Consider the following 26,856-nt stretch of genomic DNA (forward strand, 5'->3'; position numbering starts at 1 on the left):
CCTTGCTAGGAATGTGCACTATACTGCGGTTCAGCTAGCTTTAGAGAGCATGAATTTTATGAGTTTTTAGTATGGTGTCATATAAATCTGTAGATACATCGTGTTAAACAATTAGGTCTATTTTCCAGCTTAGGTACAACCATTCTGTAAAACTTGACAGACAGTCATTTTTCTTGATACATTTATTGCTTTTGCATAATAGGGTCATTAAAGTTTCAACTTTGAATGCCTCTTAAAATAATTGTTTATCCAATGTATTTAGGAAGTAGACAATGTCCGATATGATTGAATGAGTATAGCAATTTTTTTAATTTACAGTGTAATCATCAAACTCCAGTCTTAACTTGGAGCTAAAATTTTGACTTCTCCATTTAATTTTTTGGTTAATCCTTACCAAGGTTTTGCAGTGTTTTAGTTGTGTCTGCCAATGAGAAGTTTACTTTGGCATTTACCAATAGTGAAGTAGTTCATTGTTTCTTTCACGCCTTTCTAGGATTCTAGGTTGACCTGAGGGCGTTCATTTCACCTCTACATGTTAGTATTGATAAAGTGAGAAGTTTGTCAATCTGAAATAGATCGTTGTGGCAAGAATTGGTGTAGGAAGACAGAAGTTAAAACCAACCATCGATGTTTTAAGAACTTAATAAGAGTTAGAGAAAGCTTTGTCTTGAGTAAATTGCCAAGAATGGTTACGCACTGTTATAGCTCTAATCTGAAGCAAATTGCCAAGAATGGTTATGCATTGTTGCTATTTAATGACAAGTTCTCCTATACATTTTTCCCTATTCATGTAGAAAAAAATTCAAACAACTAGGAGCAGAGCATTAAAGGATTTTCATACCAATGAACAAGAACTGAAAGTGGAGAAAGAATCTCATTGCACATACTTTTAATAGGTAGAAGGTAGCATGAACTTGCCCGAGTATATCATATGTCTCCTAAAATGGTTGGTAGTACCATTGTATGCCCCTAATCTCCAAATGATGAGTAGGGTTGCTACCAAAAGCTTGGCTTCTATCAGTGCATGCCTATCCAACAACTTGTGTAATTGCTTATGCCTACGTCTCGAGGTGGTGAATCCACAATCTTACTAAGAATACTCACTACGTTATGATTTTATTTATCCTCTTTCCACCCTTCAAATATCCAAGGACCCCTAATGATCTAGACCATCCAATGAGTTACATGGCTTCTTCCCCCGCCAACTCCAAAGTGCTAGATTTACAACCAATTAAGGCCTTTTTGAAACCATTTTCTAATGTTCGCAAATGAAATATTTCCCCCCCCTCCGATTAAGGTCTTGAAAAGTATAATGATCAGGTGGTACATGTAATGGGGTGGCATGATTGCCAAAGATTAATATCCAACATTAGAGTTGGAACTGATGTAGAGATTGTTAAGTGGTTAAAGGAGTGAGTGTATCTATAGCGGAATAGTTTCAATGCTAAAAATGAGATGGTAAATGGGTCCCATGAAAATTTGAAGGTGTTTTAAACATTCTATTAGTATAACATTTAAGTGATGCTTATACATCACCTTAATCCAAGTCAATGAGAGCGGATGATAATAATCTCAAAAATTGATAAGATTATGATAAACAATAATGAATGGGTTCGCTCCATTTTGTGTCGTATGATATCGGATTGATCAAAGGTATTAGTCTACAATATTAAGTTGTTCAATGATTATGTGAGACGTAGAAGAGAGACCTAAGTGGTCTAGTCACCTTGGCCAGTAGGTTCAACTTGTCAAGTTCTACCATTCCCAGGTCATTTGTAACTTGATCATTCAACATCCCCTTTCTCGGTGATACCTCTTCCCCCTTCGGGTTGTTTCACGTTCTTCCTGCATTCAATCACACGAGTGGTTAAACCTTGATACCAAGTTATACATAAATAAGACTTCTTGTGTAATCACATTGCTATATCAATGAGCATCTTGGTATTAACATCAATTTTAATTCACATGATAAACAAGAGTTTTTTGATCATAATTAAAATATAACCACTTAAACTAATTGAGAGTTTTGAGTTAGAGATATCATAAATTTCATAACTAGAATCTATTAAGATAATATCTTATACTTTCTATAATAGTCAACTACTTGTCTGTAGTCCATCTTTCAGTCTAGATAGGAATGTTTCCTATCCCGTCTCTTTTTTCTTCAGTCCAGATAGGAATGTTTCCTATCTTGTCTCTAGTTTTGTTTCTAATTCCGTCTTCAGTCTACGTTGTTTCTAGTCCTTGTAATTCTTTATAAGGAACACATTTGTTCCTCTGTTAATCAATGAATCATCCGGAAATCCGTTAATCTGCCAACTCTTCTTGAATCTTGTAACATGGTATCAGAGCTATTACTTAAGTTTTTTCGAAAAAATTTATAATTTCTTCGTGAAATTATTTGTTTAAATTTTTTCAAAATTTTTTCTGTTGAATTTCTCTAAAACCCGCTTAGGGTTTTCGGCCTAGAGAAATTCCTGAACTCAGGTCTGCCTGTGTTTGTTCAGCACACTCTAGCCCCATTCGTCCATGCACATCGATCCTTGAAGAAAAATCTGCCATTTTTTATCAAGAAATTTGAAGTTTTTTCAAGCTTTTTTCAGCTAGGGCCTTTTTTTTCGAAACCCTAATTTTTAAGGTCGAAAAAATATTTTGTTTGCAGATTCTTGGTGGGTTTTTCGAGAACTCAACTAGGTTGTTCGTTTTTTCTGGGTGCCTTGATTTTCGAGCCAGCGGATCTAGAAAACGACAGTAGATTCCTTCTGGGTTTTTCAAGCTCTCTTCTGGGTCATTCTCTGATTCTTCTGGGTCTTTCGTATTTTTGCCTTGAAGAACGTACCTTCACAGATTTTCACAGTTTTTCATTGAAAAACGTGCCATGGCATCTCTGACAAATATTCTGCTCGAACATAATTCCAAATTCAATGGTCGCAATTATGGAACCTGGAAGCAGCGCATCATCGCAATCTTCAAATATCGAAACACCGATCAACTTGTTCTGGGTGTTAGGCAGCGTCCGACTTCTCCGGGTCCTGATCAAGGTGAAGCTGCATTTTTCGCCTTCTAAATCTATTTCTGTTTTTTATGAGTTTGTTGATTTTCTCCTCAAAAATCATTTCAAGTTGTCTGTAATACGCAAGTTTCTGTGAGATTCTGGGTTTGCTGATTTTCTCCTCAAAAATCATTTCAAGTTGTTTGTAATACGCAAGGTTGTGAGAGATTCTGGGTTTGTTGATTTTCTCCTCAAAAATCATTTCAAGTTGTCTGTAATACGCAAGGTTGCGTGAGATTCTGGGTTTGTTGATTTTCTCCTCAAATATCATTTCAAGTTGTTTGTAATACGCAAGGTTGTGTGAGATTCTGGGTTTTACCGTTTTTTTCACAAAAACAAAGTTTTGTAATTGCAACTTATTTTGATTCATAGCACTCTTCTGACAAAGCTTCTTGGTTTCAGCATTCTGTAGATCCAGGGAGGGTCTCAGTTATCACAGAATGTTCCAACATTCGTATGTTGACCGTTAAGGGAGGGTATTAAGATAATATCTTATACTTTCTATAATAGTCAACTACTTGTCTGTAGTCCGTCTTTCAGTCTAGATAGGAATGTTTCCTATCCCGTCTCTTTTTTCTTCAGTCCAGATAGGAATGTTTCCTATCCTGTCTCTAGTTTTGTTTCTAATTCCGTCTTCAGTCTACGTTGTTTCTTTTAGAAACAACGTCCTTGTAATTCTTTATAAGGAACACATTTGTTCCTCTGTTAATCAATGAATCATTCGGAAATCCGTTAATCTGCCAACTCTTCTTGAATCTTGTAACAGAATCCGCCTAGGGAAAAGTCTGCAAAAAAACTACGATTAGTCCACATATACCACCTAGGGCACAAAAGCTATACCACTGTATCATTATAACCAAAACCATTTAGGGAAACAAAACCACTCTTAGTTTAGGTCTTTCCCGCTTAGGGCACATTTACAAAACTATTATTGGAAATAATAAAATTTCATTCAGGGCATCCATTAATAAAGACGCGAGCATAAAGTATCGAATAAAAAGGGTGTGACATTTAGAGAATAATTGAAAAGTGATCTTTTCGGCTCTTATGGAAATTGTATTTTCAATTTTGTGAAGGGTTGAAAAGCCTTCAATGTTTGTTTTTTGATCAATTGCTTTAATCTTTTGGAATTGGAAATTATGATACATTATTAAATAGGTTCTTGAAATTGTAGATTGTGTTCTATTGTAGATGGAATTTCATCCCTTTTGTGTTTTCTTTTGGTTGGCAATAATAATTGTTTATAAATATTAAGTTTGAAACATTACGTCATTCATTACTATATAGAAGGCTTTTAACTTTAGCCTTTTTCATATCCACATGCCTTGACCTATCCCCCCATACATTGCAAACACACTTATATCTAAAAAGTTTCACCCCCTTATACATATGATAACATCAATTACAAAACATTTTCAGTGACAAAAACCATCTTCCATTACCACTATTCCCTTCACACGTGCCATAAATAGAACAGAGGGAAAAAGCCAAAACCGCAGTCACATAAATGTTCTGCAACCTTCAAACTCACATTGGCTGCTTTTTTACTGGCCTCCATTCACAACATTACTAACCGCACGTAGTTGCTTCACTAGCATCATCCCGCCATCACCCCCAAAATTTGATCAAAATTAATCTCTTTCCTCTACAAAGTACTTGGATAGGAGAGTTGAACAATGACTCGTCGATGCCTAACAGTGCCAGATCTTTGATGCTGTGGGAAAGCAACCAGGAAGCCCATAACCTTCCATGCAATGCTATCTTGAAAGGAGTGAATTTCATTCTTCAAATTCTGCCATTCCATCCTTATCACCTCCTTGTACACCTACTGATTCACCCGTTTTGGCCACCACAAAAAGGAATAGCGCCCAATTGCATCCCCTTCTTCTTCATTTTCAAAACACTCATTGTGTTCAAAGCCATATCCCAGGAATGGCCATTCCAGAAGCGAGTCCATTCCTACAATTAAGTCTTGAGGAACCAGAGACTCCATAACCCATTTCACCTCCTTTGTGCTTTCGTTTAGCTCTAATCCCCATGCCATAACCATAGTTGCAATGTTAGCATTTATTTTCTAGTGATGCTTAGCCTCCTATAACAAAATCCCCACTGTTTTCTGCACTGCTTGAATTACTCCTTTCGATGGGCACTTCAAGCGAAGCTTAGACAATGGTCAGCCATAGGTCCAAATAATGCTTTCTATTGCTTCTTTGTCTTAAAAGTGAAAGTTGCCTCCATTTTTCTCTGCTCACCTCTTCCAACTCCCGTTTCACAAACTGTTTTCTACAATGCTCTGCAAAGAAGCTTAGGCCTCATGCATCTATAAATTCTTCTCAGTGTATGGGTTGTCTCCTGTCCCATCCTCCAACTTGAGTTTCCCATTTTTATTGCTTCTGCCGTTTAGACATGTTAATTTATGATTTCTCTCCTGACACATTTAATTAGTAACTCCTCCACTTTAAATAATTATTAGGTGCTGTCGCCTGTAAGGCTATGATGCATTATAGCTAAAAAAACCCCATTGAACCCCTCTCTTTCAAATGTCAAATTGTTCCAACAGCTAAATTCTTCAAAATGCTTCTCAATAATCAGCTGGAGACTACATGCCTATTTTGATAGGACATCTGCTTCATAATTTCCTTCCTGCCTTATGTGGCTTATCCTGGAGTCTTCAAAACTCTCCTAATACTCTTTTATTCTTATAATGTAGTTCTTCAAATGCCATGCATGCAATGACTGCTGTTTAATTGCTTCCACAATTACCATTGAATCCCCTTCCAAATGCAATTTATTGACTCCCATTTTTCTAGCACATTCTACTGCCATTAGAATCGCTTTCACCTCAACCAAATTATTAGTTCCATCCGTCATTTTTTTTGCTCCAAAGGCTACAGTCTTGCCTACATTATTCCTTGCTATGATCCCTACCCTTGATGGCCCTGGGTTCCCCTTGGTAGTCCCATCAAAATTAAACTTAATCCACCTTGGCTCCAGAGTCTTCCACTTAACTAACTCCTCCTCTCCCCTCCATATATCTGCTGAAAACAATTTGAATTTCTAATCTGTAACAAACTAATTTTCATAATCAATTTAGAACACCTAATAATCTGATTTTAAAAGTAACTGATTCCATTTCATATGACAATAACTTCCATAAAATAAATATAACAAAGATAAAGTAACTGTTTTTCTATTCGAACTGTATTTCATGTTCAGCTGATATAACGAGATAGATAAATAAATACATTGCTAACATTTTAACCATTTCTAACTGATAACATATTCAGCTGAAAATAAAGTAACGACTACTTCTATATCAACAAATATATTCATTCAAATTATACTATTTAGAAAACTAATCTATCGAATTATTCTTCTAAGGATTTAAAGGTAAAAGTGCAAATAAAACATATAGAAATAATGAAGGAATCCCTTTATCTTGTTGTACAAGCCTTGACATTGGTGAGAGGAGAAGCATTGACATAGGCTTAACTTCTCAACCTCGGATCATACTTATCTCCACATATTCTAACTTAATAGAACTACCCTCCCTACCTCAGGATCAGGCTTGGGATGTTCTTAAGTCCAGCCATCCGAGCTACCCAGTGGTTTGAGTGCCTCATCAGTTATACCTATATAACTGATGTCTATGGGAAAACAAAATGATCTCATGATTGGCACATATGCCTTTAACTACCTTGGCCAAGGATTTCAGTTTGAGTTCGTAAACCCGATCACCACCACTTGACTTGTCAACAGATTCCATTACTGGGACATGCATGAGCTATTAAGTGTTTTCATTACATAGTTATTCATATCTTATTTCATTCTTGCTTCTTGCAAGTTAACTCCACGTCTCCACCATTCATGGCTTCTTCGTCGGTGAATCCTAGGTGCCTGAAGATTATGATTGTTCTGTTATCATTTACACCTCTTCACCATTCCATGGCTTCTTTTCCGGTGAATTCCTTGGTGTTTGTAAGATTATGAGCATTCTGATATTATTTACACATCTTCACCATTCTATGGCATCTTGCCGGTGAATTCCTCGGTGCTATTGGATCAATAAGTATTCTGATTAAAAATACATGGTCATTGATGTTGGTTCATTCATACATTCAAGTTTTTACAGTTATCATTTGAATTTCATAATTGATGTTAATCATAAGGATATTTGATGAAGATCTTCAATGAACTTTATATTAAGCCGGAAACCATCAGCAAGGTATTATAATCTAGTCTCAACCTAACATTGTATAGCCAGCTATGGTTTGAACATTCAGACTAGGAAAGAAAAGGTTATGAATATGAAATCCTTTTTACATTATTTTCAGCTCTATCAATATGCATCTGACAGCAATCAAAGAAGGAAGAACTATGAATCACAAACGCATATGTTATATTTCTTATAGCCGACTACAGTCGGGAACATGCACAACAAAGAAGGAATTTCTATGAATTATGTTGGCATTTAATCATGACTTGAGTTGAAATTGCAGTCGGTTTGGACGTGGCTCCTCCATCCTTGGCCGGAACCCCTTGCTGGCGAGTTGCTTTACCCGCTAGCTCTGAGACTTGGTATGCAAGCGTTGGCGGAGCAGGAGAAAACAGAATGATACCGGTGCAGATGGAAATGTAAGTTTTTACTAAGAAAAAGACTCACGGCTTAGAATGAATTCGTAGCAAACATGGAGAAAGGTTGATACTGCTGGGTTGATTCATGACTTGTTATAAAGATTTCCGGAGACTCTTCGGCTTCCATCGGTTATCAAGAAGACCATTCGAATACATCATAAATTCAAATTTAAAAGGGAGAGAAATAAAGAGGGAAAATAAATAAGGAGTTAAGAGTTTAAATTTTATTTTATTATTATTATATGCTCTTATATACGTTCACGTATGTATATTGCTGAAGTGACATCATGAAATTATATTAATATAATTTATTGGTGCCATTTCATTTTTATATTTATGTGTTCGTATTTAAGTGTTTATAATAATGATAAAATAAGAAGATTTAATATTAATCTCTAAAGTATGAATTATATTTTAATTTAGATTACTTTATGTTTTTATTATATTGTTTTTCTAATAGCTCATGCGGTCCCATAATGTAACCTGTGGTCAAGTTGTCGTATCCTTTCCAAGGGAGTCTTAAGTCATACTTGCCGATCGTGATGACTGAACCTAACAACCATCCCATTCCTATGATCCTGTTTAGCAATGCTTCCCCTCTTTTCAGGCTTCTCTTATAATCACCCAAGCAAAACATTATCACCAACACATTAATTCAAAAATATATTGATCATTAATTCAAATCATACAACTGCTAATCATCTAATAACAGTTATAGGTTATTGGTTATTTCATCAACGTCTATAATAACTAACTCATTTCACATGATCATGAAAGAAATAATTCGTTATCAGTTGGTACAACGTATATAAATCATTAATTCGTTTCACATGATCAAGAAGAGAAATAATCTGTTAACAGTTGATACAACATATATAAATAACTAACTTGTCTCACATGATCAGGAAAATAAATAGTTCGTTAAACCAATGGTTATGATCAAATTAAAAATTAGGGCAAAATTTGGGATGTAACATACCCTCCCCCTTAGATTTTTCATCGTCCTTGATGAATATAACAACAAAACTTAAGCAATACTTAGTCAGTTTATACAAGACGAAAGGAAATATTCAGTTTCCAGTTTCAGAGAAAAGATTGGGGTATTTTTGAATTTTTTTATGATAATCCTCCCAAGTGGCATTATCCTCAGCATTGGTCCCACTAGACCTTGCACTGAGTCACCTCTCGATTTCGTAAGCGTAGCTTACTCACCTTGAGTATTTTGAGTGGTCTTACCTCTACCACCCCTGGTTCTCGCACCTGCAATAATTTCCAATCAATCATATGATCATGGTGGGTAATGTACTTTTTAAGATATGACACATGGAAGACGTCATGCATCCTGGCAAGGGCTGGTGGTAAAGCAATCCTGTAAGCTACTGGGTTCACAACTTCTAGTACTTCAAAGGGTCCCACTTATCTCGGGGCTAATTTAGCATTTTTGCCAAATTTGATGGTACTCTTTTGAGGTTTAACCCTTAATAATACCTTGCTCCCTATTGAGAATTCTCTAGGTGTTCTTCTAGCATCAGCATAACTTTTCTGTCTGTCGTTGGCTTCCTTTAATCTTTGACGAATCTGGATTACCTACTCTTCCATCTCTTGAAGCATTTCAGGTCCAACAATGATTCTATCTTCCAATCGATTTGAACTCACAGGAGTTCTACATTTACGACTATACAAGGTTTCAAAGGGAGCCATTTTAATGGTGGACTGATAAAAGTTATTATATGCAAGTTCTACCAAGGGTAAGTATTTTTCCCATTGGTACTGTTTGTCCATACAATATACTCTTAGAAAATCTTCTAATACCTAATTTACCCTTTCCGTTTGACCATCTGTCTCAGGATGATAAGTTGAACTAATGTTTAATTTAGTACCCAAGGCCGAAAATAATGTTTGCCAGAATCTGAGAGTTATCCTAGCAACCCTATCAGAAATAATTTTCTCTAGAATTCCATGTAGTCTGAAAATTTCTTTCATGAATTTATGGGTAATCTCTGGTGCTCCATTAGTTAAATTCCCTGGTATAAAATGAGCAACCTTTGTCAATCTGTCAACCACGACCAAAATGGTATTGTGTTGATTTCGTGTCATAGGTAATCCTTGTACAAAATTCATGGATATTACTTGCCATTTCCACTCGGGTACCTCATTAGGGTGTAACAGACTTGCTAGGTACCGATGTTCTGCTTTTACCCTCTAGTGTTCCAAACAACCTACGACAAACTCTGTTATCTCCCTTTTCATTCCTTTCCAGAAATATAGGGGTTTTATATCAGATAGCATTTTTGTTACTCTCGGATGTCTTGAATATGGGGCTGAATGGAATTCTCCTAAAATTAGTCTTCGGAGTTCGAGGTTGCTGGGTACATAGATCCTGTGGTGATATCTCAGTAATCTATCCTCTTCTAAGCTAAACTCTGAATACTTGGGATCTTGTGGGTCCCTGATAAGAGCTAGGCTGACTTCTGCATAAAACTCATCACGTTCTAAATGTTGTAAAATTTGATCCCTTAACTTGAAGTTTACAGTAGTTATTGTAGAGATGTGTCTTCTCTGACTTAGGGCATTTGCCACCTTGTTTTTTTTTGCCTTTAATATAACTTATATCGAACTCGTAATCTACTAAAAATTCCAGCCACCTCCATTGTCTAGCATTTAGATTTGGTTGGGTGAAAATATACTTCAAACCATGATGATCAGATCTAAGTTCAAAAGGTTTTTTGATTAAGTAATGTCTCCACATTTGCAAGGAATGCACAATTGCTGCTAATTCAAAATCGTGGGGTGCGTAATTTTGCTCATAGTATTTCAGTTTCCTAGATTCATAAGCAATAACCTGTTCATCCTGCATTAACACACCTCCTAATCCTTTTCTGGATGCATTTGTTATAACTTCGAACTACTTTTGTGGGTTAGGTACCCTTAATATAGGTGCTGTAGTTAGTTTTTCTTTCTAAAACTCGAAGGCTGATTGACATTTCTTTGTCTAGATAAATTTCTTCCCCTTCCTTTGGAGTGAGGTGATCGGGTAGGCTATCCTTGAGAATTTTCTGACAAACTTTCTATAGAATCCTGCTAATCTCATAGAGCTCCTAACTTCGGATACATTTCTAGATATAGGCCATTCCTTAATAGTTTTTATTTTTGATGGATCTACTGCCATACGTTGAGCTGATATAATGTGCCCTAAATACTAAATTTTCTTTTGATAGAAAGCGCACTTAGATAATTTCCCATACAGTTTATGTTCTCTTAATCTTTGCAGAACTATTTCTAAATGCCTTTGATGTTCTTCATCGTTCTTAGAATATATTAAAATGTCATCTATGAAGACCAATACAAACTTATCCAGGCAGTCTTGAAATATGCTGTTCATTAAGTTCATAAAAGCTGCTAGGGCATTGGTTAACCTGAATGGCAATATTGTAAACTCGTAATGTCTATACTTGGTTCTAAATGCGGTTTTATGTATATCTTCATCCTTTATACGAAGTTGATGGTACCCTGACCTCAAGTCATTTTTTGAAAACATTGTCGCGCCCTTCATTTGATCAAAGAGATCATCTGTCCTCGGTAATGGGTACCGGTTTTTGATGGTGACTTTATTGAGCATTCTATAATCTATGCATAATCTCATGGTTCCATCCTTCTTCCTCACAAATAGTACTAGGGCTCTCCATGGTGAGACATTGGGCTAGATCAATTTCTTATCTAACATATCTTGAAGTTGGATCTGTAATTCCATTTTTTAGTTGTCATCCTATATGGTGCCCGAGATATGGGTTCTGCTCCCTGTATCAAATCTATGGTGAAATCAAATGCTCAGGAAGGGGGTAGTCCAAGAAGTTCTTCTGGAAACACGTCTTGATAATTCTTTAAGTAGGGGTACTTTTCCTCGAAGGATTCTTTTAACTTTTCTCAAATTTCCCCATCTTCATAGATATAGTCATCTCCATAAGTGGTTGTTTTAAGTTCCCTTGTGTCCTCAATCCTAACTGCAAAAATCTCACAGCCCCTTCTTCCATGTCTTTTAAGTTGCATTGCAGAAATTTGTTTTGATCTAATTTCATGTTTAATCCCTGAAATGCTTGTGGGTCTACCCCGATCATCCACACAGTTTACAGTTTTAGCAAGACAATTTGCCTTGGCCTTATGTTCATTGAGCCAATTGATTCCTATGATAATGTCGTAAGACCCAAGAGGTGCTACATATAAGTTCAATTCTGTTGGAAAATTCAGAAAGTCAACCTGAGCTTCAAATAGGAACTACTCTACCTTAGCCCTTGAATGGTTTGCATACTCGACTGTCCATGGTTTTGCCATAACGCTAGATCTTTTCGAAAACCTACTTAATAGTCTAGGTGATATAAAACATTCAGAAGCTCCAATATCAATTAAAATGGACACAGGGTTTCCGTAGATCTTACCCGGAGTTTCAATGAGACCTATCTGCTGTTCTGCTTGCCTATTATCCAAGGCCACATGAATCCTCTGCTGAAAGACTTGCTGTTGTTGTAGTAAAGGTGGTCATTGTGGCTGGTTGGCGTTGGGTTTACTGGGGTACCTATTAGCATAATGATCTTGTTATTCTTATTAGTATTGAAATTGCTTTTAACATCCTTAACTCCATTACCCTTTGTCTTTGGTTTGCTGTACTTGTAGTCCTTAAATTGTTTTTTCTGGGGCCCAAAATCAACACCTTCTGAAATCAACACCCTCTGAATTCCAGGTTGTCTTTCTCGTGTTGTCTTGGATGGAGTCATCCTTCCTGATTTTGTGTTCTTTCCGAATAGCCTTCTCTAGAGCTTCTTGCATGTTTCGGGGAGCGAGAACATCAATAGCTCCTCCTATCCTATTGTTCAAACCCATGATGAATTTCCTCACTTTTAGATTGGTATCCTGCTAATAAGGTGGTACATATTTTAACAATCAGGTGAACCTCTCCTAGTACTTATGTACTAACATGTCTCCTTGCTTTAAGTTTTGGAAGTCTAAAAGCTTCTGATCATAAAAGGTTTGAGGCAGACAACGGTTCTGGAAAATGTTCACAAATTTCTCTTAGGTGATGTCAGTGGTTTTTATGTTCTACTCAACTTTGGTGTTTCCCCACCATGTTGCAACTTCTCCGGTAAAATGATATATTCCCCAAACTACTTTTGAGGTTTTAGAGAAATTCCTAATTTCAAAATATTGTTCCATCTCAGTTAACCAAGCTTCTGCTTCCTACCTGGACTTAGAACTGGAAAACTTGGGTGGTTTTATTTTTTAATGTTTGCTGACAGATCAGCCACTATTTCTTGTTTCTTTTGTTTTTCTGATTGTTTAGGTGAGGAGGTTTTCTTGTTATGCTCGGAGACTTTTGTCTCTGCTCTAGGAGGTGGTGATGATTGAGTTTCCTCGCAGTTCTGCCCCATTTGGGTTGCCATTTCATTCATTCTTCTTTCCATGTTTTCTAACTTCAATTGCATTTCTTGCAAGATTTGAAGTAACAAGTCATTAGAAGATTGGGTGTTCTCACGAATTATGTCTTGATCTAAAATGTTCTCGTTGCTGTTCGTTTTATGTTTATTGTTCCCACATGTTAATTTACAAATTGTGTCAATTAAGTGGAGGAAAGAAGACATTTTTACAAAAAGAAAGTCTTGCAAACACATGAATCGCAAGAATTAATAACTTATTTTAACTTAATACTTTGTTGCTTCACTTTGAGCAACCTTATTTACAAAATTTCCTCTATTGAGGATGTTTACATCAAAATTAATTAATCTTGCTTTGCAGCACTTGATTTTGGCTCAAATTGGTACATATCGTCCAGGATCTATGGAATTGTAAAAGAGAATTGCTTTGCCGAGCGTTCCAATTTTGGATCAACTTGTTTCTGTATACTGCTTTGTTAGCAGGAGTCCACTTGACTCTTTCTTTCTTCATCCGTTGTATTGCTTGGTTCAGAGTTTCATTGTCTTAGGGCATGGAACAACAGGTGTAGTCATATTTTGGCATGTTTTTAATTAGATAGGGAAAGATGGGGTGTCGAGTCTTCTTGCGTGGTGTTTTATGTACTTGCATTCTGTGTAATCAGTCCAAAATCTTTTAGGTTTCAAAGAAAGTAGGGTCCCCTAGGTTCAGTGTCGAACCCAACGCTCTGATACCATATGTAATAAACAAATTTTCATAACCAATTTAAAACACCTAATAATCTGATTTTAAAAGTAACTGATTCCATTTCATATGACAATAATTTCCATAAAATAAATATAACAAAGATAAAGTAATTGTTTTTCTATTCTAACTGTATTTCATGTTCAACTGATATAACGAGATAGATAAATAAATACATTGCTAACATTTTAACCATATCTAACTGATAACATATTCAGCTGAAAATAAAGTAACGACTACTTCTATATCAACAAATATATTCATTCAAATTATACTATTTAGAAAACTAATCTATCGAATTATTCTTCTAAGGATTTAAAGGTAAAGGTGCAAAAGAAACATATTGAAATAATGGAGGAATCCCTTTATCTTGTTGTACAAGTCTCGGCATTGGTGAGAGGAGAAGCATTGACGTAGACTTAACCTCCGAACCTCGGACCATACTTATCCCTACACATCCTAACTTAATAGAATGGCCCTCCCTACCTCGGGATCGGGCTTGGGATGTTCTTAAGTCCAGCCATCCAAGCTACCCAGTGGTTTGAGTGCCCCATCAGTTATACCTATATAATTGATGTCAATGGGCAAACAAAATGATCTCATGATTGACACATATGCCTTTACCTACCTTGGCCAAGGATTTCAATTTGGGTTCATAAACCTGATCACCACCACTCGACTTGTCAACAGATTCCATTACCGGGACATGTATGAGCTATTAAGTGTTTTCATTACATAGTTATTCATATCTAATTTCATTCTTGGTTCTTGCAGGTTAACTCCACCTCTTCACCATTCATGGCTTCTTTGCAGGTGAATCCTAGGTGCCTGAAGATTATGATTGTTCTGTTATTATTTACACCTCTTCACCATTCCATGGCTTCTTTTCCGGTGAATTCCTTGGTGTTTGTAAGATTATGAGCATTCTGATATTATTTACACCGCTTCACCATTCTATGGCATCTTGCCGGTGAGTTTCTCGGTGCTAGTGGATCAATAAGTATTCTAATTATAAATACATGGTCATTGATGTTGGTTCATTCATACATTCAAGTTTTTATATTTATCATTTGAATTTCATAATTGATGTTAATCATAAGGATATTTGATGAAGATCTTCAATGAACTCTATATTAAGCCGGAAACCATCAGCAAGGTATTATAATCTAGTCTCTACCTAAAATTGTATAGCCAGCTATGGTTTGAACATTCAGATCAGGAAAGAAAAGGTTATGAATATGAAATCCTTTTTGCATTATTTCCGGCTCTATCAATATGTATCTGACAGGAATCAAAGAAGGAAGAACTAAGAATCACAAACCCATATGTTATATTTCTTATAGCCGACTACAGTCGGGCACATACACATCAAAGAAGGAATTTCTACGAATTACGTTGGCATTTAATCATGACCTGAGTTGAGATTGTAGTCAGTCTGTACTTGGCTCTTCCGTCCTTGGCCAAAACCCCCTGCTGGCGAGTTGCTTTACCCGCTAGCTTTGAGACTTGGTATCCAAGCGTTGGGGGAGCAGGAGAAAACAAAATGATACGGGTGCAGACGGAAATGGAAGTTTTGACTAAGAAAAAGACTCATGGCTTAGAATGAATTCGTAGCAAACATGGAGAAAGGTTGATACTGCTGGGTTGATTCACGACTTGTTATAAAAATTTGCTGAGACTCCTCGACTTCCATCGGTTATCAAGAAGACCATTCAAATACATTATACATTCGAATTTAAAAGGGAGAGAAATAAAGAGGGAAAATATATAAGGAGTTGAAGAGTTTAAATTCTATTTTATTATTATTATATGCTCTTATATGCATTCACGTATGTATATTGATGAAGTGACATCATTAGATTATATTAATATAATTTATTGGTGCCATTTCATTTTTATATCTATGTGTACGCATTTAAGTGTTTATAATAATGATAAAATAAGAAGATTTAATATTAATCTCTAAAGTATGAATTATATTTTAATTTAGATTACTTTATGTTTTTATTATATTGTTTTCCTAATAGATCATGCGGTCCCATAATGTAACCTGTGGTCAAGTCGTCGTATCTTTTCCAAGGGAGTCTTAGGTCATACTTGCCGATCCTGATGACTGAACCAAACAACCATCCCATTCTGATGATCCCATTTAGCAATGCTTCCCCTCTCTTCAATCTTCTCCTACAATCACCCAAGCAAAACATTCTCCCCAACACATTAATTAAAAAATATATTGATCGTTAATTCAAATCATACAACTGCTAATCATCTAATAACAGTTATGGGTTACTGGTTATTTCATCAACATTTCACATGATCATGAAAGAAATAATTTGTTATCAATTGGTACAGCATATATAAATAACTCGTTTCACATGATCAAGAAGAGAAATAATCTGTTAACAGTTGATGCAACGTATATAAATAACTAACTCGTTTCACATGATCAGGAAAAGAAATAGTTCTTTAAACCAGTGATTATGATCAAATTAAAAATTAGGGGAAAATTTGGGATGACATAATCCTAATCTTCGGGCATTGTTTTTGAATCCAGATGTCCTCGAAAAGACAACTTTCAATGGGTTTCCTCCTAAGGTAGCTGCGCTTATTTCCTCTACCATAGTCCTATCAATTCGGCATTACAACCTTTCCCCTAATTCCCCTTTCTCTTAAAAAATATGCCTATTCCGCTCCTTTCATAACTCACAAATTACTATAGAGGGTGAAATCAACCACGTACTTGTTAAAACTGATTTTGTTCTAGGTCGCGGCCAGCTCACAAAGGAATCCTTCAGGTTAGGCATCCACGGGCCCTGCCAACCTAACTTGCCTCTCACCATATTCCAATAATCTTCCATCATTGGACAATTCAAAAGGAGGTGGTCAATTGATTCCTCCTGAACCTTACATAGAGCACACCTAGTGGTGCCCTGAATTCCCAATCTTTTCTTTTGTTCACCTATTAGTATTCTCCCTTGAACAGCTAACCATGCAAAAGCCCTGGCCTTAGGGAGCCAGTCCTTATTCCAACATAAGTCAGTAGCTTCAAATTTATCCCCTACATCCCTTGATAACAGCCCATAACCTAGTTTAACTGAATAATTGCCCGAAGAGGACATACACCAAAATACTCTATCCTCCTCATTTGTCACATCAAACCTCGCATAGCTTGAAAATTTCCTTTAGACGCTTCTGTTGCTGAGCTGTCAGTCACTCCACATCATGGCTTTTCCATTTCCAATGTCTACCCCAAGGTCTTTCCTCATAGTCCGTATAGTCTATCACCTTGTCACCCCACCTTTGTTTCAAAATCTCATAAATATCATCATACTGATTATTATTTGCCTAAACTGCATAGCTATTTGAGGAGTCCCAGAATTTAGCTTTCCTCCCATTCCCTACTAACCGTGATATGTGATCTGTTATCACATGTCTGCAAGACAAAATAAAATTTCAAATAGCTGATCCTGTAGGGGATTCCGAATAGTAAGGATTCTCAGCCTCACCTGAATCCAAATACTTGGCCCTTAAAATCCTGACCCATACCTGATCCGAGTTTCTATAAATATTCCATGAAAGTTTGGCTCCCAAAGCCTCATTCATTAGATTCCAATCTCTCATTCTGGACCCTCCATATTCTTTAGGTTTGCAAATTTTATCCCATGCTAACAAAGGCAACTTTTCATCCCCTCCGATGCACCACTCCAAAAAATTTACGCATTTTTTATCCTATCACCTAAGTTATTTTCTGTGGTATTTTCATGCACATCATTGAGAAAACTGGAATAGTTGAAATCACCGACTACAACAGTAAAATTCGACCTGCAGAGGTCAACCACCAGCCTTTCCATCCCTCCATTTTCTTTAGACAGCTGTCCACCAAACCTTTCCATAATTCCTTCTTGTTTCTGCCTTGGAACAGAGGAATCCCTAAATACATCCCTAGCAATGATCCTCCCCTAATGTTTGAAATTCTGCATATATCGCCTTGTTTCCTTGGAGAAATATTAAAAAAGAAAATCTTGGAGTTGCGCCAATTTATTTTCTGCCCTTAAACCCTCCCATATAAATTCAAAGTTGCTTTCATGTCCCTAGCCTCCCTTTTTGAAGCCTCCCCAACTAAAAACGTATCATCAACAAATTGTAAATGTGACACATCATCCACCCCTTCTGCTACTTTGACTACTTTCCATGCACCACTTACCCTTTCACTAGTAATCATCTGACCCAAAACCTCAGCCATAATAATAAAAAAAAGGAGAAAGAGGGTCCCCCTAACGGTTCCCTTATCCATTTCAAAAAACCTCTGCAGGCTGCCATTTACCAAAACTGAAAAGCGGGGGGTAGTAATACAACTTTTCACCCGAGTAATCCATTTCTGCCCAAAGCCAAATCTCTCTAAAACCTTTAGCATGAAATCCCTATCCACTTCATCATAAGCTCTTTTTATATCCAATTTCACCATCACTTTTTCCAACTTCTTTACTCTAATTGAGTGGATCATCATGTGCAATAATTACCCCTTCATAAATAGACCTTCTTGGAGCAAAACCACTCCGTTCACTTGAAATTGCAGCCTCTAAAACCTTCTTCGGCCTATTGGCCATTAGCTTGGAGATCACCTTGTACATGTTACATAGAGCAATAGGCCGAAAGTCTTCAAAGGTGGAGACCTCATCTTTTTATGGAATCAACGCAATAAAATTGTTATTCAGATCTTTAACACAAAGCCACCTCTTATTGATTCCTCAACTACTTCCCATATCTCATCGTCAAAAAAATCCCAGAAGTGTTGGAAAAACAGTGCTGGGAAACCTTCCGGTCCTGGAGCCTTGCTTGTACCCAAACCCCATAAAGCTTTCTTCACTTCCTCCTTTGAGACTTTCTCAATTAACATCTGATTGAGGTCCTCCGAAACACAGTTTGGGATAGCATTTAGAAGTAACATCTACGCTATCTTGGGCTGTCCGTTGTCCCCTTCTTCTGAAAAATTCTACAGCTTAAGAGTTAATCTCCTCTACCTCTCTATGATCCCTTCCAAACTTCCCTTTAATTGAGAAGATCTTATTGTGAACTCATCTGATTTTGACTGAATTATGAAAGTATTTTGTGTTATGATCTCCCTCATTTAACCATGTCTCCCTTGATTTTTGTTGCCAAAATATCTCCTCTCTAGCAAGCACCTCACTGTATTCTTGATTCAAAACCTTCTCTTATCCAAAATCATTCTCATCCATCCCATCCGAGATGATCTTCTCATCTAACTTCTTTAAAGCCTCCTCTAAATTTAATTTATAATGAAAAATGTTGTGAAATGATTCTCTATTCCATACTTTTAATTTATCCTTATGAAACTGAAGTTTTTTGAAAAAAATAAAGGCTCGATTACCTTCCACCTCCAGGACTGAACTCCACCAATGCTTAACTAGATCACTGAAACTTGCATCTTGCAACCACATTACTTCAAACTTAAAGGGGCATCTATTTGGGGCTGATTCCTCCTGTAAACATAAACTAACAGGGAAATGGTCCGACTCATGTATTGGCATAATCTCCGTCTCACACATCTGATTGTGATCTGCCCATTAACCTGCCAAGAGAAATCAATCCAATTTCTTCGCAATATGCACAAACTCAGATCCTTTGTTCGTCCAAGTGGGATCCCCTTTTTTGAATGGGATATCAATGAGCCCACTATCCAAAACAAAGTAAAATCCACCTGGTTCATTGACATCCAACTTTTGCCTCCTGCCTTTTCCATTGGCTTCAAAATTGCTTTAAAATCCCAACCTAAAGTATTGATCTCATCTACCATGGCACTCAAGAAACCTGACGGTAGCTGCCATAAATCTCTTTTAGCTCTAACTGGACCAGCCCATAAGTATTAACAAGATTAAAGGCAGAATCCAATTGTTTGGATCTCACCCTCACCCACTGCCAATGTTGCCCCTGTTGGATTAACTCAATAGTCACATAATCACTTTTCCAAAGAACCCATAAACCTCAAGATGCCCCTTGGGCTTCCATCCAAAGGCAATTCCATCTACTAAAACATCTATTAATTCTTTCAACATCCTCCACTTTTAATTTAGTTTCCTGTAACATAACAACATCTAGCTGCGTTTGATCAAAACATCGTTTGATCAAACTAATCTTGTCAGGGGCATTGCAGCCTTTGATATTCCACGAAAGGAACTTCATCTCTTCCGGGAAAAGACATAAGTTCTTCCCAATCTCAGTTTACTCTGTCCAACAACGCTTCCATCTTGAAGTAACAGGAGTTTATTAGACTTTCTCCCTCTCTTTTTAACTTCCCCCACCTTGATTTTAGGATCTTTTAAATTTGTTTGTGATAATGTTCTTTTTTCACTAAGCACCATGTTATCATCGATCCCCAATAGGTCTTCCTCATGATCCCCCTCTGTTTCATAGTCTGAGTCTAAATCTACTATGGCTCCACTTGAATCCCTAGCAGATTCAAAAGCTCCTTCTAGTTTATGAATAGGAGATATTTGAATATCTTTAACAGCTCCTTCCCTTTCTTCTCTATCCTTATCAAGGATATCACACTCATCCTCCTGATCCCTTCCCAAGTCAGCATTCTCATTCCTATCGGGTTTGTGCTGTCTCTTGGATCGCATCACAGATTTCGCTTGTGTTGCCTTTTCCTCTGAAAGTTTTTCATGTGTAGAAAACAGCATTGCATCCTCTTCTGTCTCCCGTCCCATCTATTCCAAACTAACATCCTCATTAGTCAAAGGCTGTCCAACTCCCTCTATCTCTTGTCCAAGAGAATCAACATTCCCTTCAAGCCTTCCCTTCAGTCCAGACTCCTCATCCTCAAAACAGATGTCTTCATCATTCAAGGAGCCCTGTATCTTGTCCAAATCTAGCTCCTAGAAACTAGAGCCATACCCCTCCGTCCCTAATTCCTCCCTATTTATCAGAGATGCCTTCTCAACTAGACCGCATTCCTATTCTGCTGCCTACAGTAGATTTATCTTGCAATAGGTTTCCCTACCTCTTGAATAAGAGTCTGTTAGGTTAATTGCCCTGTAAAATAGCTTGTCCTCCTCCAGTTCCTTCCCTTTCCCATCTTCATCACAGCTATCCAAATCATGTTCCTCACTAAGGCATTCAGTGCAAAATTTCAGATCCTCTTCCATTGACAAAGCTTGTCTCCAAATCCCTTCATCTGAAATCAGGTCAACCATTTCTGGAATCAAATGACAAGAATCCCATTGGATGCATATGCGAGGGAACATTTGAAAGGTGATATGGTCAACTGTTTCCGTTGATTTGACATAAGAGCCAAGTTTATACCCTATCATCTTATACGATTCCTCATTCCAGTATTCACGTGGGAGATTTCGGAGGCCAATCCAAATGGGGTAAGACCTTATTTTTTCCATTGTTGGATTGAAGTTTGTAGTCCACAACTTCATGTAAAAACCTTTCTCCTCCAACATATAGGGGGTCACTATTCAAAATCAAGTCTCTATCATGCTCGCATGACACCATAATCAGATAGAAACCATTCTCCAAAGTCCTAAAACTTCTTACCTCACCCCATTGTTATCACACCAATTGTTAATCTTTTTGATAGTCGGCCATTCCACTCCCCATTTTAAGAAAAAAACACTGACTTCTAAAAAATTTATTGACTCTTGTCACTTGTTTCCGTTCACCTTCATCGAGATCATCGTGCTATGAATCTCAGCTGGTGTTTCAACTAACATCTTATCCAGATCTTTGACAAACTTTGGTCTCAACAACCGCTGCGCTATCGCACCGAAGTCACAGGTCCTCCCAAATTCGTAGAGACAAAACGTGACCCCAAATTAACTCTTCACTGCTCATTCCAGTAGGTCCCTTACCCCACTGTTTGCCCTCCATCTCCATGTTGTCTACTCGTCCCAGCTTCCGATTTCTGTCTCTACACAAAGCCCTCATTATTGGTCCTTCAAGTGTAGGTCCACTAAGAGTTTTGTCCACCACTATAGCAAAAACCCTCGTGCCTTCGAAAACCATTTCCTCCATTGTTCCTCTAGTCATTCGAATCTAAGGCTTCCAAAAAGCTCTTCGACTGTGTAAAAACCCTAGACTCCTGTGCTTTCGCTCCACCATTTTTTTCATTTTTTTCAGTGTTACTGAATGTTCTCTGTTTCATTTTTATGTGGAGAAAGTTGAAGTGATCGATTCTTTTTAAATCAGTTATTGTCAAGATATGTGCACCTGTTTAAAAATATTGAATCATTAATAATGAAGTTAAGTTCTTAACATTGCTCTTCTAATACCTATCATAAATGTGATATGAGTATTGGACGAGTTTTGTGTAATTTCAGTCAATTTGGACGCCTTCAAATTTTTAAAAGCTTTCTGGTTAAAAGCTCTGCCTTCCCTGCTTTCTAATCACAAGCATACCCATTTATTTCATTGCAAATATTTAGAAGGTAGCTGCACCTTGTAAAAGAAGCAGAGTGAGTGCAGGACATCACACTTATCTTAATTGTTGAAACAATTTCTTGCTTGTTTGGGCAGAAGAATATAGTGTTAAGTGGCAAAACTTGTTAACCAACAATGTCCATTTCACTCTTATTAATGTATGCTAAACTAATATTAAGAGAGTAGATGCCAAGATTGAAGAAAATCTTTTTGTGAGTGTCTGAGGCATCCATATAAATAGTATGGTGATAAGTGGTATAATACATAAACAAATAGATGTATCGATAAATCAAAATAAAATAAATATATATTTGAAAGAGGAATCTTACTAATGTAAGTTGTATAAGGAGAAAACTACAATAAATCTTTTAATGTTATAAGAATTAATATTTCACAAACCTTATGAGTGATGTAGCTTATAGAATTAATATTAATAGTTCTGTTAGTATTGTTCAATTTGTGAATTGAAAATATCACCATGTCTAGAATGGCTAACTTGTTGATTGGTAGATTTTGAAAAAAGGAAATTAGTTGTGTTTTTGCCCAGTAATCTGGGCACAGAAAAATTGGGGAGCTGGAAATAGGCAACAATCGCTTATTGGGAAAAATAGCACGGGGCTTCACTCTTTATCTTTTTTATGTCTTCAATATTTTTTCCAAATTATATTTGTACAAAGTATTGTTAAGAATTTCAGTAGAACATAGCATTTAGATGACTGCTTGAAAATAAGCAGCAACGTTTACTATCCACAGGCCCACCAGCTGCACAAATTGCTGCTCAAAAAGTTGAGCAGCTGCTAGATTGGGACCTGCCCTAAACATGTGATTCACTTTTGGATAATTAAGCTTATTGGGCTGCAACCGAAAACCAAGATGCCAAAATTGGTCCTGGAATATGAGTTATTTGTCACAGCTTTTCCAGTTTGTACGCTAGCATTCATCTTCGGTATCGGTGATTTCTATGAATTTGCCCAAATCCCATATATTTTTTGTTTGGGGAGAGGGCCAATACATGTACACCCAAACTTCATGCTTCTCAAAATCCTATGTGGATATTTCAAATTACGCTCAATTTTTTACAGCAGTTTAGTTGTCACGTTCCCTACTTAAAAACAAAATATCAAGTCCATTGGTCAAATACAGTGCTACATCAGCATGCTTTATAGGGTTGGTGCCCAAAATGATCCCAAAAGGTGATTAAACAAATAGGCGTGCAATAACTCATGTTTAATAGTGTGCTGATGTGGCATCATGAATGATCGGTTTTTGAAATTTAGAGAAATCTTTTTGATGTTTTTAGTGCACCACTATAGGGTCTATATTGTCTACCTACTATAACATACATTTGTACCCCTGTCACCTTTTGGTCCCTCTCCTCTATTCATATTATTTATGCTTTCTAGAGTTTCTTTTCTTGGAGTAGGAAAAACCCGAGTTCTGAGTTTTGTTGTCAACATGCCACCAATGTCCTCTTCTCAAAGTCATTCCAACAAACTATGCAAATCTATAAGTTAATTGATTTCTTATCTAATTATTGCTTATGCATTAGACATTGCAGTGTGCCCATGTCTCATTAATGCATATACTTACATTTTGTGCTGCGTGTTTATGTTTATAGTCTTGTTTTAAGGTCATTATAGGTGTTTGCATGGGAAAATATCACAGTCTTAAATAGCATGATTACTCATAACCTTTCAAGGCTCTCTCTTGTACATATACCTTAGCTTTTAATTTTCCTCCATATGCAGTTACAAACTGAAGCCCAAGTTAATCTTCTCATCATTTTGGTACTTGTTAGTCATGTTTTATTTTGCAACCAGGAGAGCTAATTGGCATTCCGTGTATGGCTTTAGCCTTTTTAAATTATGAATAAAGGAGAAAGTTGATCTTTGTCTTGGAATTTTTGTTTCTGTACGCATTATCTGATTGAAAGTATTTCAGGCATAAGTGGTGCTTAAAGGCTGCAGTGAATTGATTGTGTTTTGTGGCTTGCAGCTACTGTTGCTTCTGAAAGTCTCAAGCCGGCAATTTCACTATCTGAGAATGCATTGAAACACTTGAACAAAATGAGAGCTGAGAAAAATGAGGATTTGTGTCTTAGAATTGGAGTGAGACAGGGCGGTTGCTCTGGCATGTCTTATATTATGGATTTTGAGCAAAGAGCTAATTCAAGGCCCAATGACTCAGTTATTGACTATGATGGCTTTACAATTGGTGAGATTTATCTGGTTATTTACTATTTATTTTTGTATTCTATTTTCTCTCTTTTTGGTGTAATTAGATTTTCAGTTGTACAAGCACTAGAATTCTTCATTTGTTCTTTATCTAAATACAAGACAAAAGTGTTGGCACCTAAACACACAAAGAATTAGTAAATTACAAATGAATCTGCAAAACTCTACTTTTCCAAGATTCAGAACCTTGATGGATAATAATATTATCTGTGCAGAAAACTGAAAGCAAACAATTAGAGATATTTTTACTATTTTAGGGTAAACAAAGTTGCGGTATATGCGCTTGCATTGGTTTATGCACCAACGTTTTGCTATGTTCGTCAGTAGTCATGGCTTGGCTATTAACTATGTTCCCATCTTCATGATTGTTACCAAACTAAGTATAACTAAATGCATTTTTTAATTTAGACAGGTCAATGCACAAATATGCATTTTTTATTGATTGAAACATATGAACTTTCTGAAACGAGTGTATCTATTAGCACTTGTATAGAGATCTGTTCTTTTTGTCACTCAAATTCAAAATGAAAAAACTCTATTGTCTTCTTAACTTAGGCCCTTTGACATTTTCTTAATTGTAAAAATGTTTTTTGAAGTCAAAACAACCTGTTGTCTATGCTTTCATCGTGTGGACTGGGATGGTACTTGAAATTAGACCATTATTCCTGACCAGTTTCTAAAGAAATGAGATATGAAGTGTGTTATGTATCTGGGGCCCAACTGGCAATTCAAGAGTTTAGATAACCATTCCCACTTTTCCTAGGATCCTATAGAGCTTATAATTAGAAAAATATTGGTTAGGACAACTTGTCTCTGCCTAGAAGCAAAAATGCGAATTGTATTCCTTAAATAGTTTATAGAAGATCTTGCATGAGGACTTAATCCTCATACAGAAATTGAATGAAACCATAGATTGTGAAAAGATTAAGTTATAGATGCAAGATGACTTTGTGTTGGATATTATTTGTTATTATGAACTTATATTATCTCTTGAAAACTGTTTACATCTCTATAGCAAGTGGTAATTGGAGCCTTTTAGTTTCAGTTGCCCTATTGCTGTGAGATTCAGTGAAAAATTACTATTTTTGAAGTCTAAAAAGTCTCCCTAACTTGCTTTTGATTATCTGACTAAAGGTGTTTTTCTTGTTACCTTGTGTACTGTCTTAAAATGGAAGTACCCATAATTTTAGACCTTTTAGCTCACTTCCTTTAGTGACCTTATGGACCATGGATGGACTTGTGCTCAATCAACTCTTTCTCCCACTCAATTTCCCCTATTCCAGTTCTGTCAGTGCAGTTTCCGAGACCCCAAGTGCTCTCTTTCTTTGAGATAACCTGGGAATAGGTTGACTTGGGAGGAATAGTTAGGTCGACCTATTCTGGACTAGGTTGTCTAGGTCGTTTTGTTCCTTGAAGATTTTGATCTGGGGTAAATTTTGTTTGGGGGAGTTAATTTTTAAAATTGAATGATCCCGTGGACTTGCTTTGTTTTCAAGCCCAAAAACTAGTATAAAAGGAAGCCTAGGTACCTCATTTTCACAGCACGACATCACAAGACATCAAGAAGCAACTTCAAGCACTCAAGATAGCAGATTTCTTAAGGCATTTCAAGCATTTAAGAGTCAAGGATCCTTTGTGAGAATTTCCTCTTCAAGATTTAACATTTTGTTGGCCATCAAGGGAGGAGATGTACATTGAGACATTCATCATCTTCTTCATTGATGCACATTTACATCCATGACTCCATGATTGGTTCTAGTAGATTCATTGCATTTGTGGAGATTTCCTACATTCTTCATTTCAAATTCAACATCTACAACACACCAGCATTGCAAAATACTTATTAACAAGGTTTTTATTAACCAAGGTGAATATTTACATGTCTTGCTTTCCTTTCATGTTTTACATTTCAATTTCAAGGTTGATTCCTCAATCTAGGGCTTGACCAAGGCAAGCCCTCATCAAACTAAACGAAAACCAAGTTTTACATGTCTCGAAGCAAGATATCGAAATTGCGACCGTAGATTTGGAAACTACTCGCTGAAAAACTTCCGAAGTTGGGCTGACTTTGTTACTGTGTTCTAGGAACATGTCCATCTTTTGGTAAGGTGTTTGGACACTTTACCACTAGGTTGATGTCTTCCTGGAGGCCTGAGAAAAACAACCTTTTTTGGGTTTTTTGTTGTGGTTGCGAATCCGGAGTTGGATGTTCTGTCATAGCTTCAGATTCGTGATTTTCAGAGAAAAAGGTATATTCCCTTGCACATTTTGAGCTGAGTACTTTATCATTCATTTCACTTTTAAATGTAGACCTATTTCCATATC

The 26,856-nt window shown here is 36.6% G+C and overlaps 1 protein-coding gene across 1 annotated transcript in view; it reads left to right on the forward strand.

The window, feature by feature from the left end:
• CPISCA (chloroplast-localized ISCA-like protein) overlaps positions 1 to 26,856 on the forward strand; it is a 78,655-nt gene that overhangs the window by 19,816 nt on the left and 31,983 nt on the right. Inside the window, exon 2 of the mRNA XM_089822503.1 lies at positions 24,293 to 24,511. Within this exon, the coding sequence (XP_089678629.1) occupies positions 24,293 to 24,511 (219 nt within the window). The remainder of the gene's footprint in view (positions 1 to 24,292; positions 24,512 to 26,856) is intronic.

This window comes from Cupressus sempervirens, chromosome 3, assembly GCF_028749045.1.
Source record: "Cupressus sempervirens isolate cs-2001-9-10 chromosome 3, ASM2874904v1, whole genome shotgun sequence".
Lineage (NCBI taxonomy): Eukaryota > Viridiplantae > Streptophyta > Pinopsida > Cupressales > Cupressaceae > Cupressus > Cupressus sempervirens.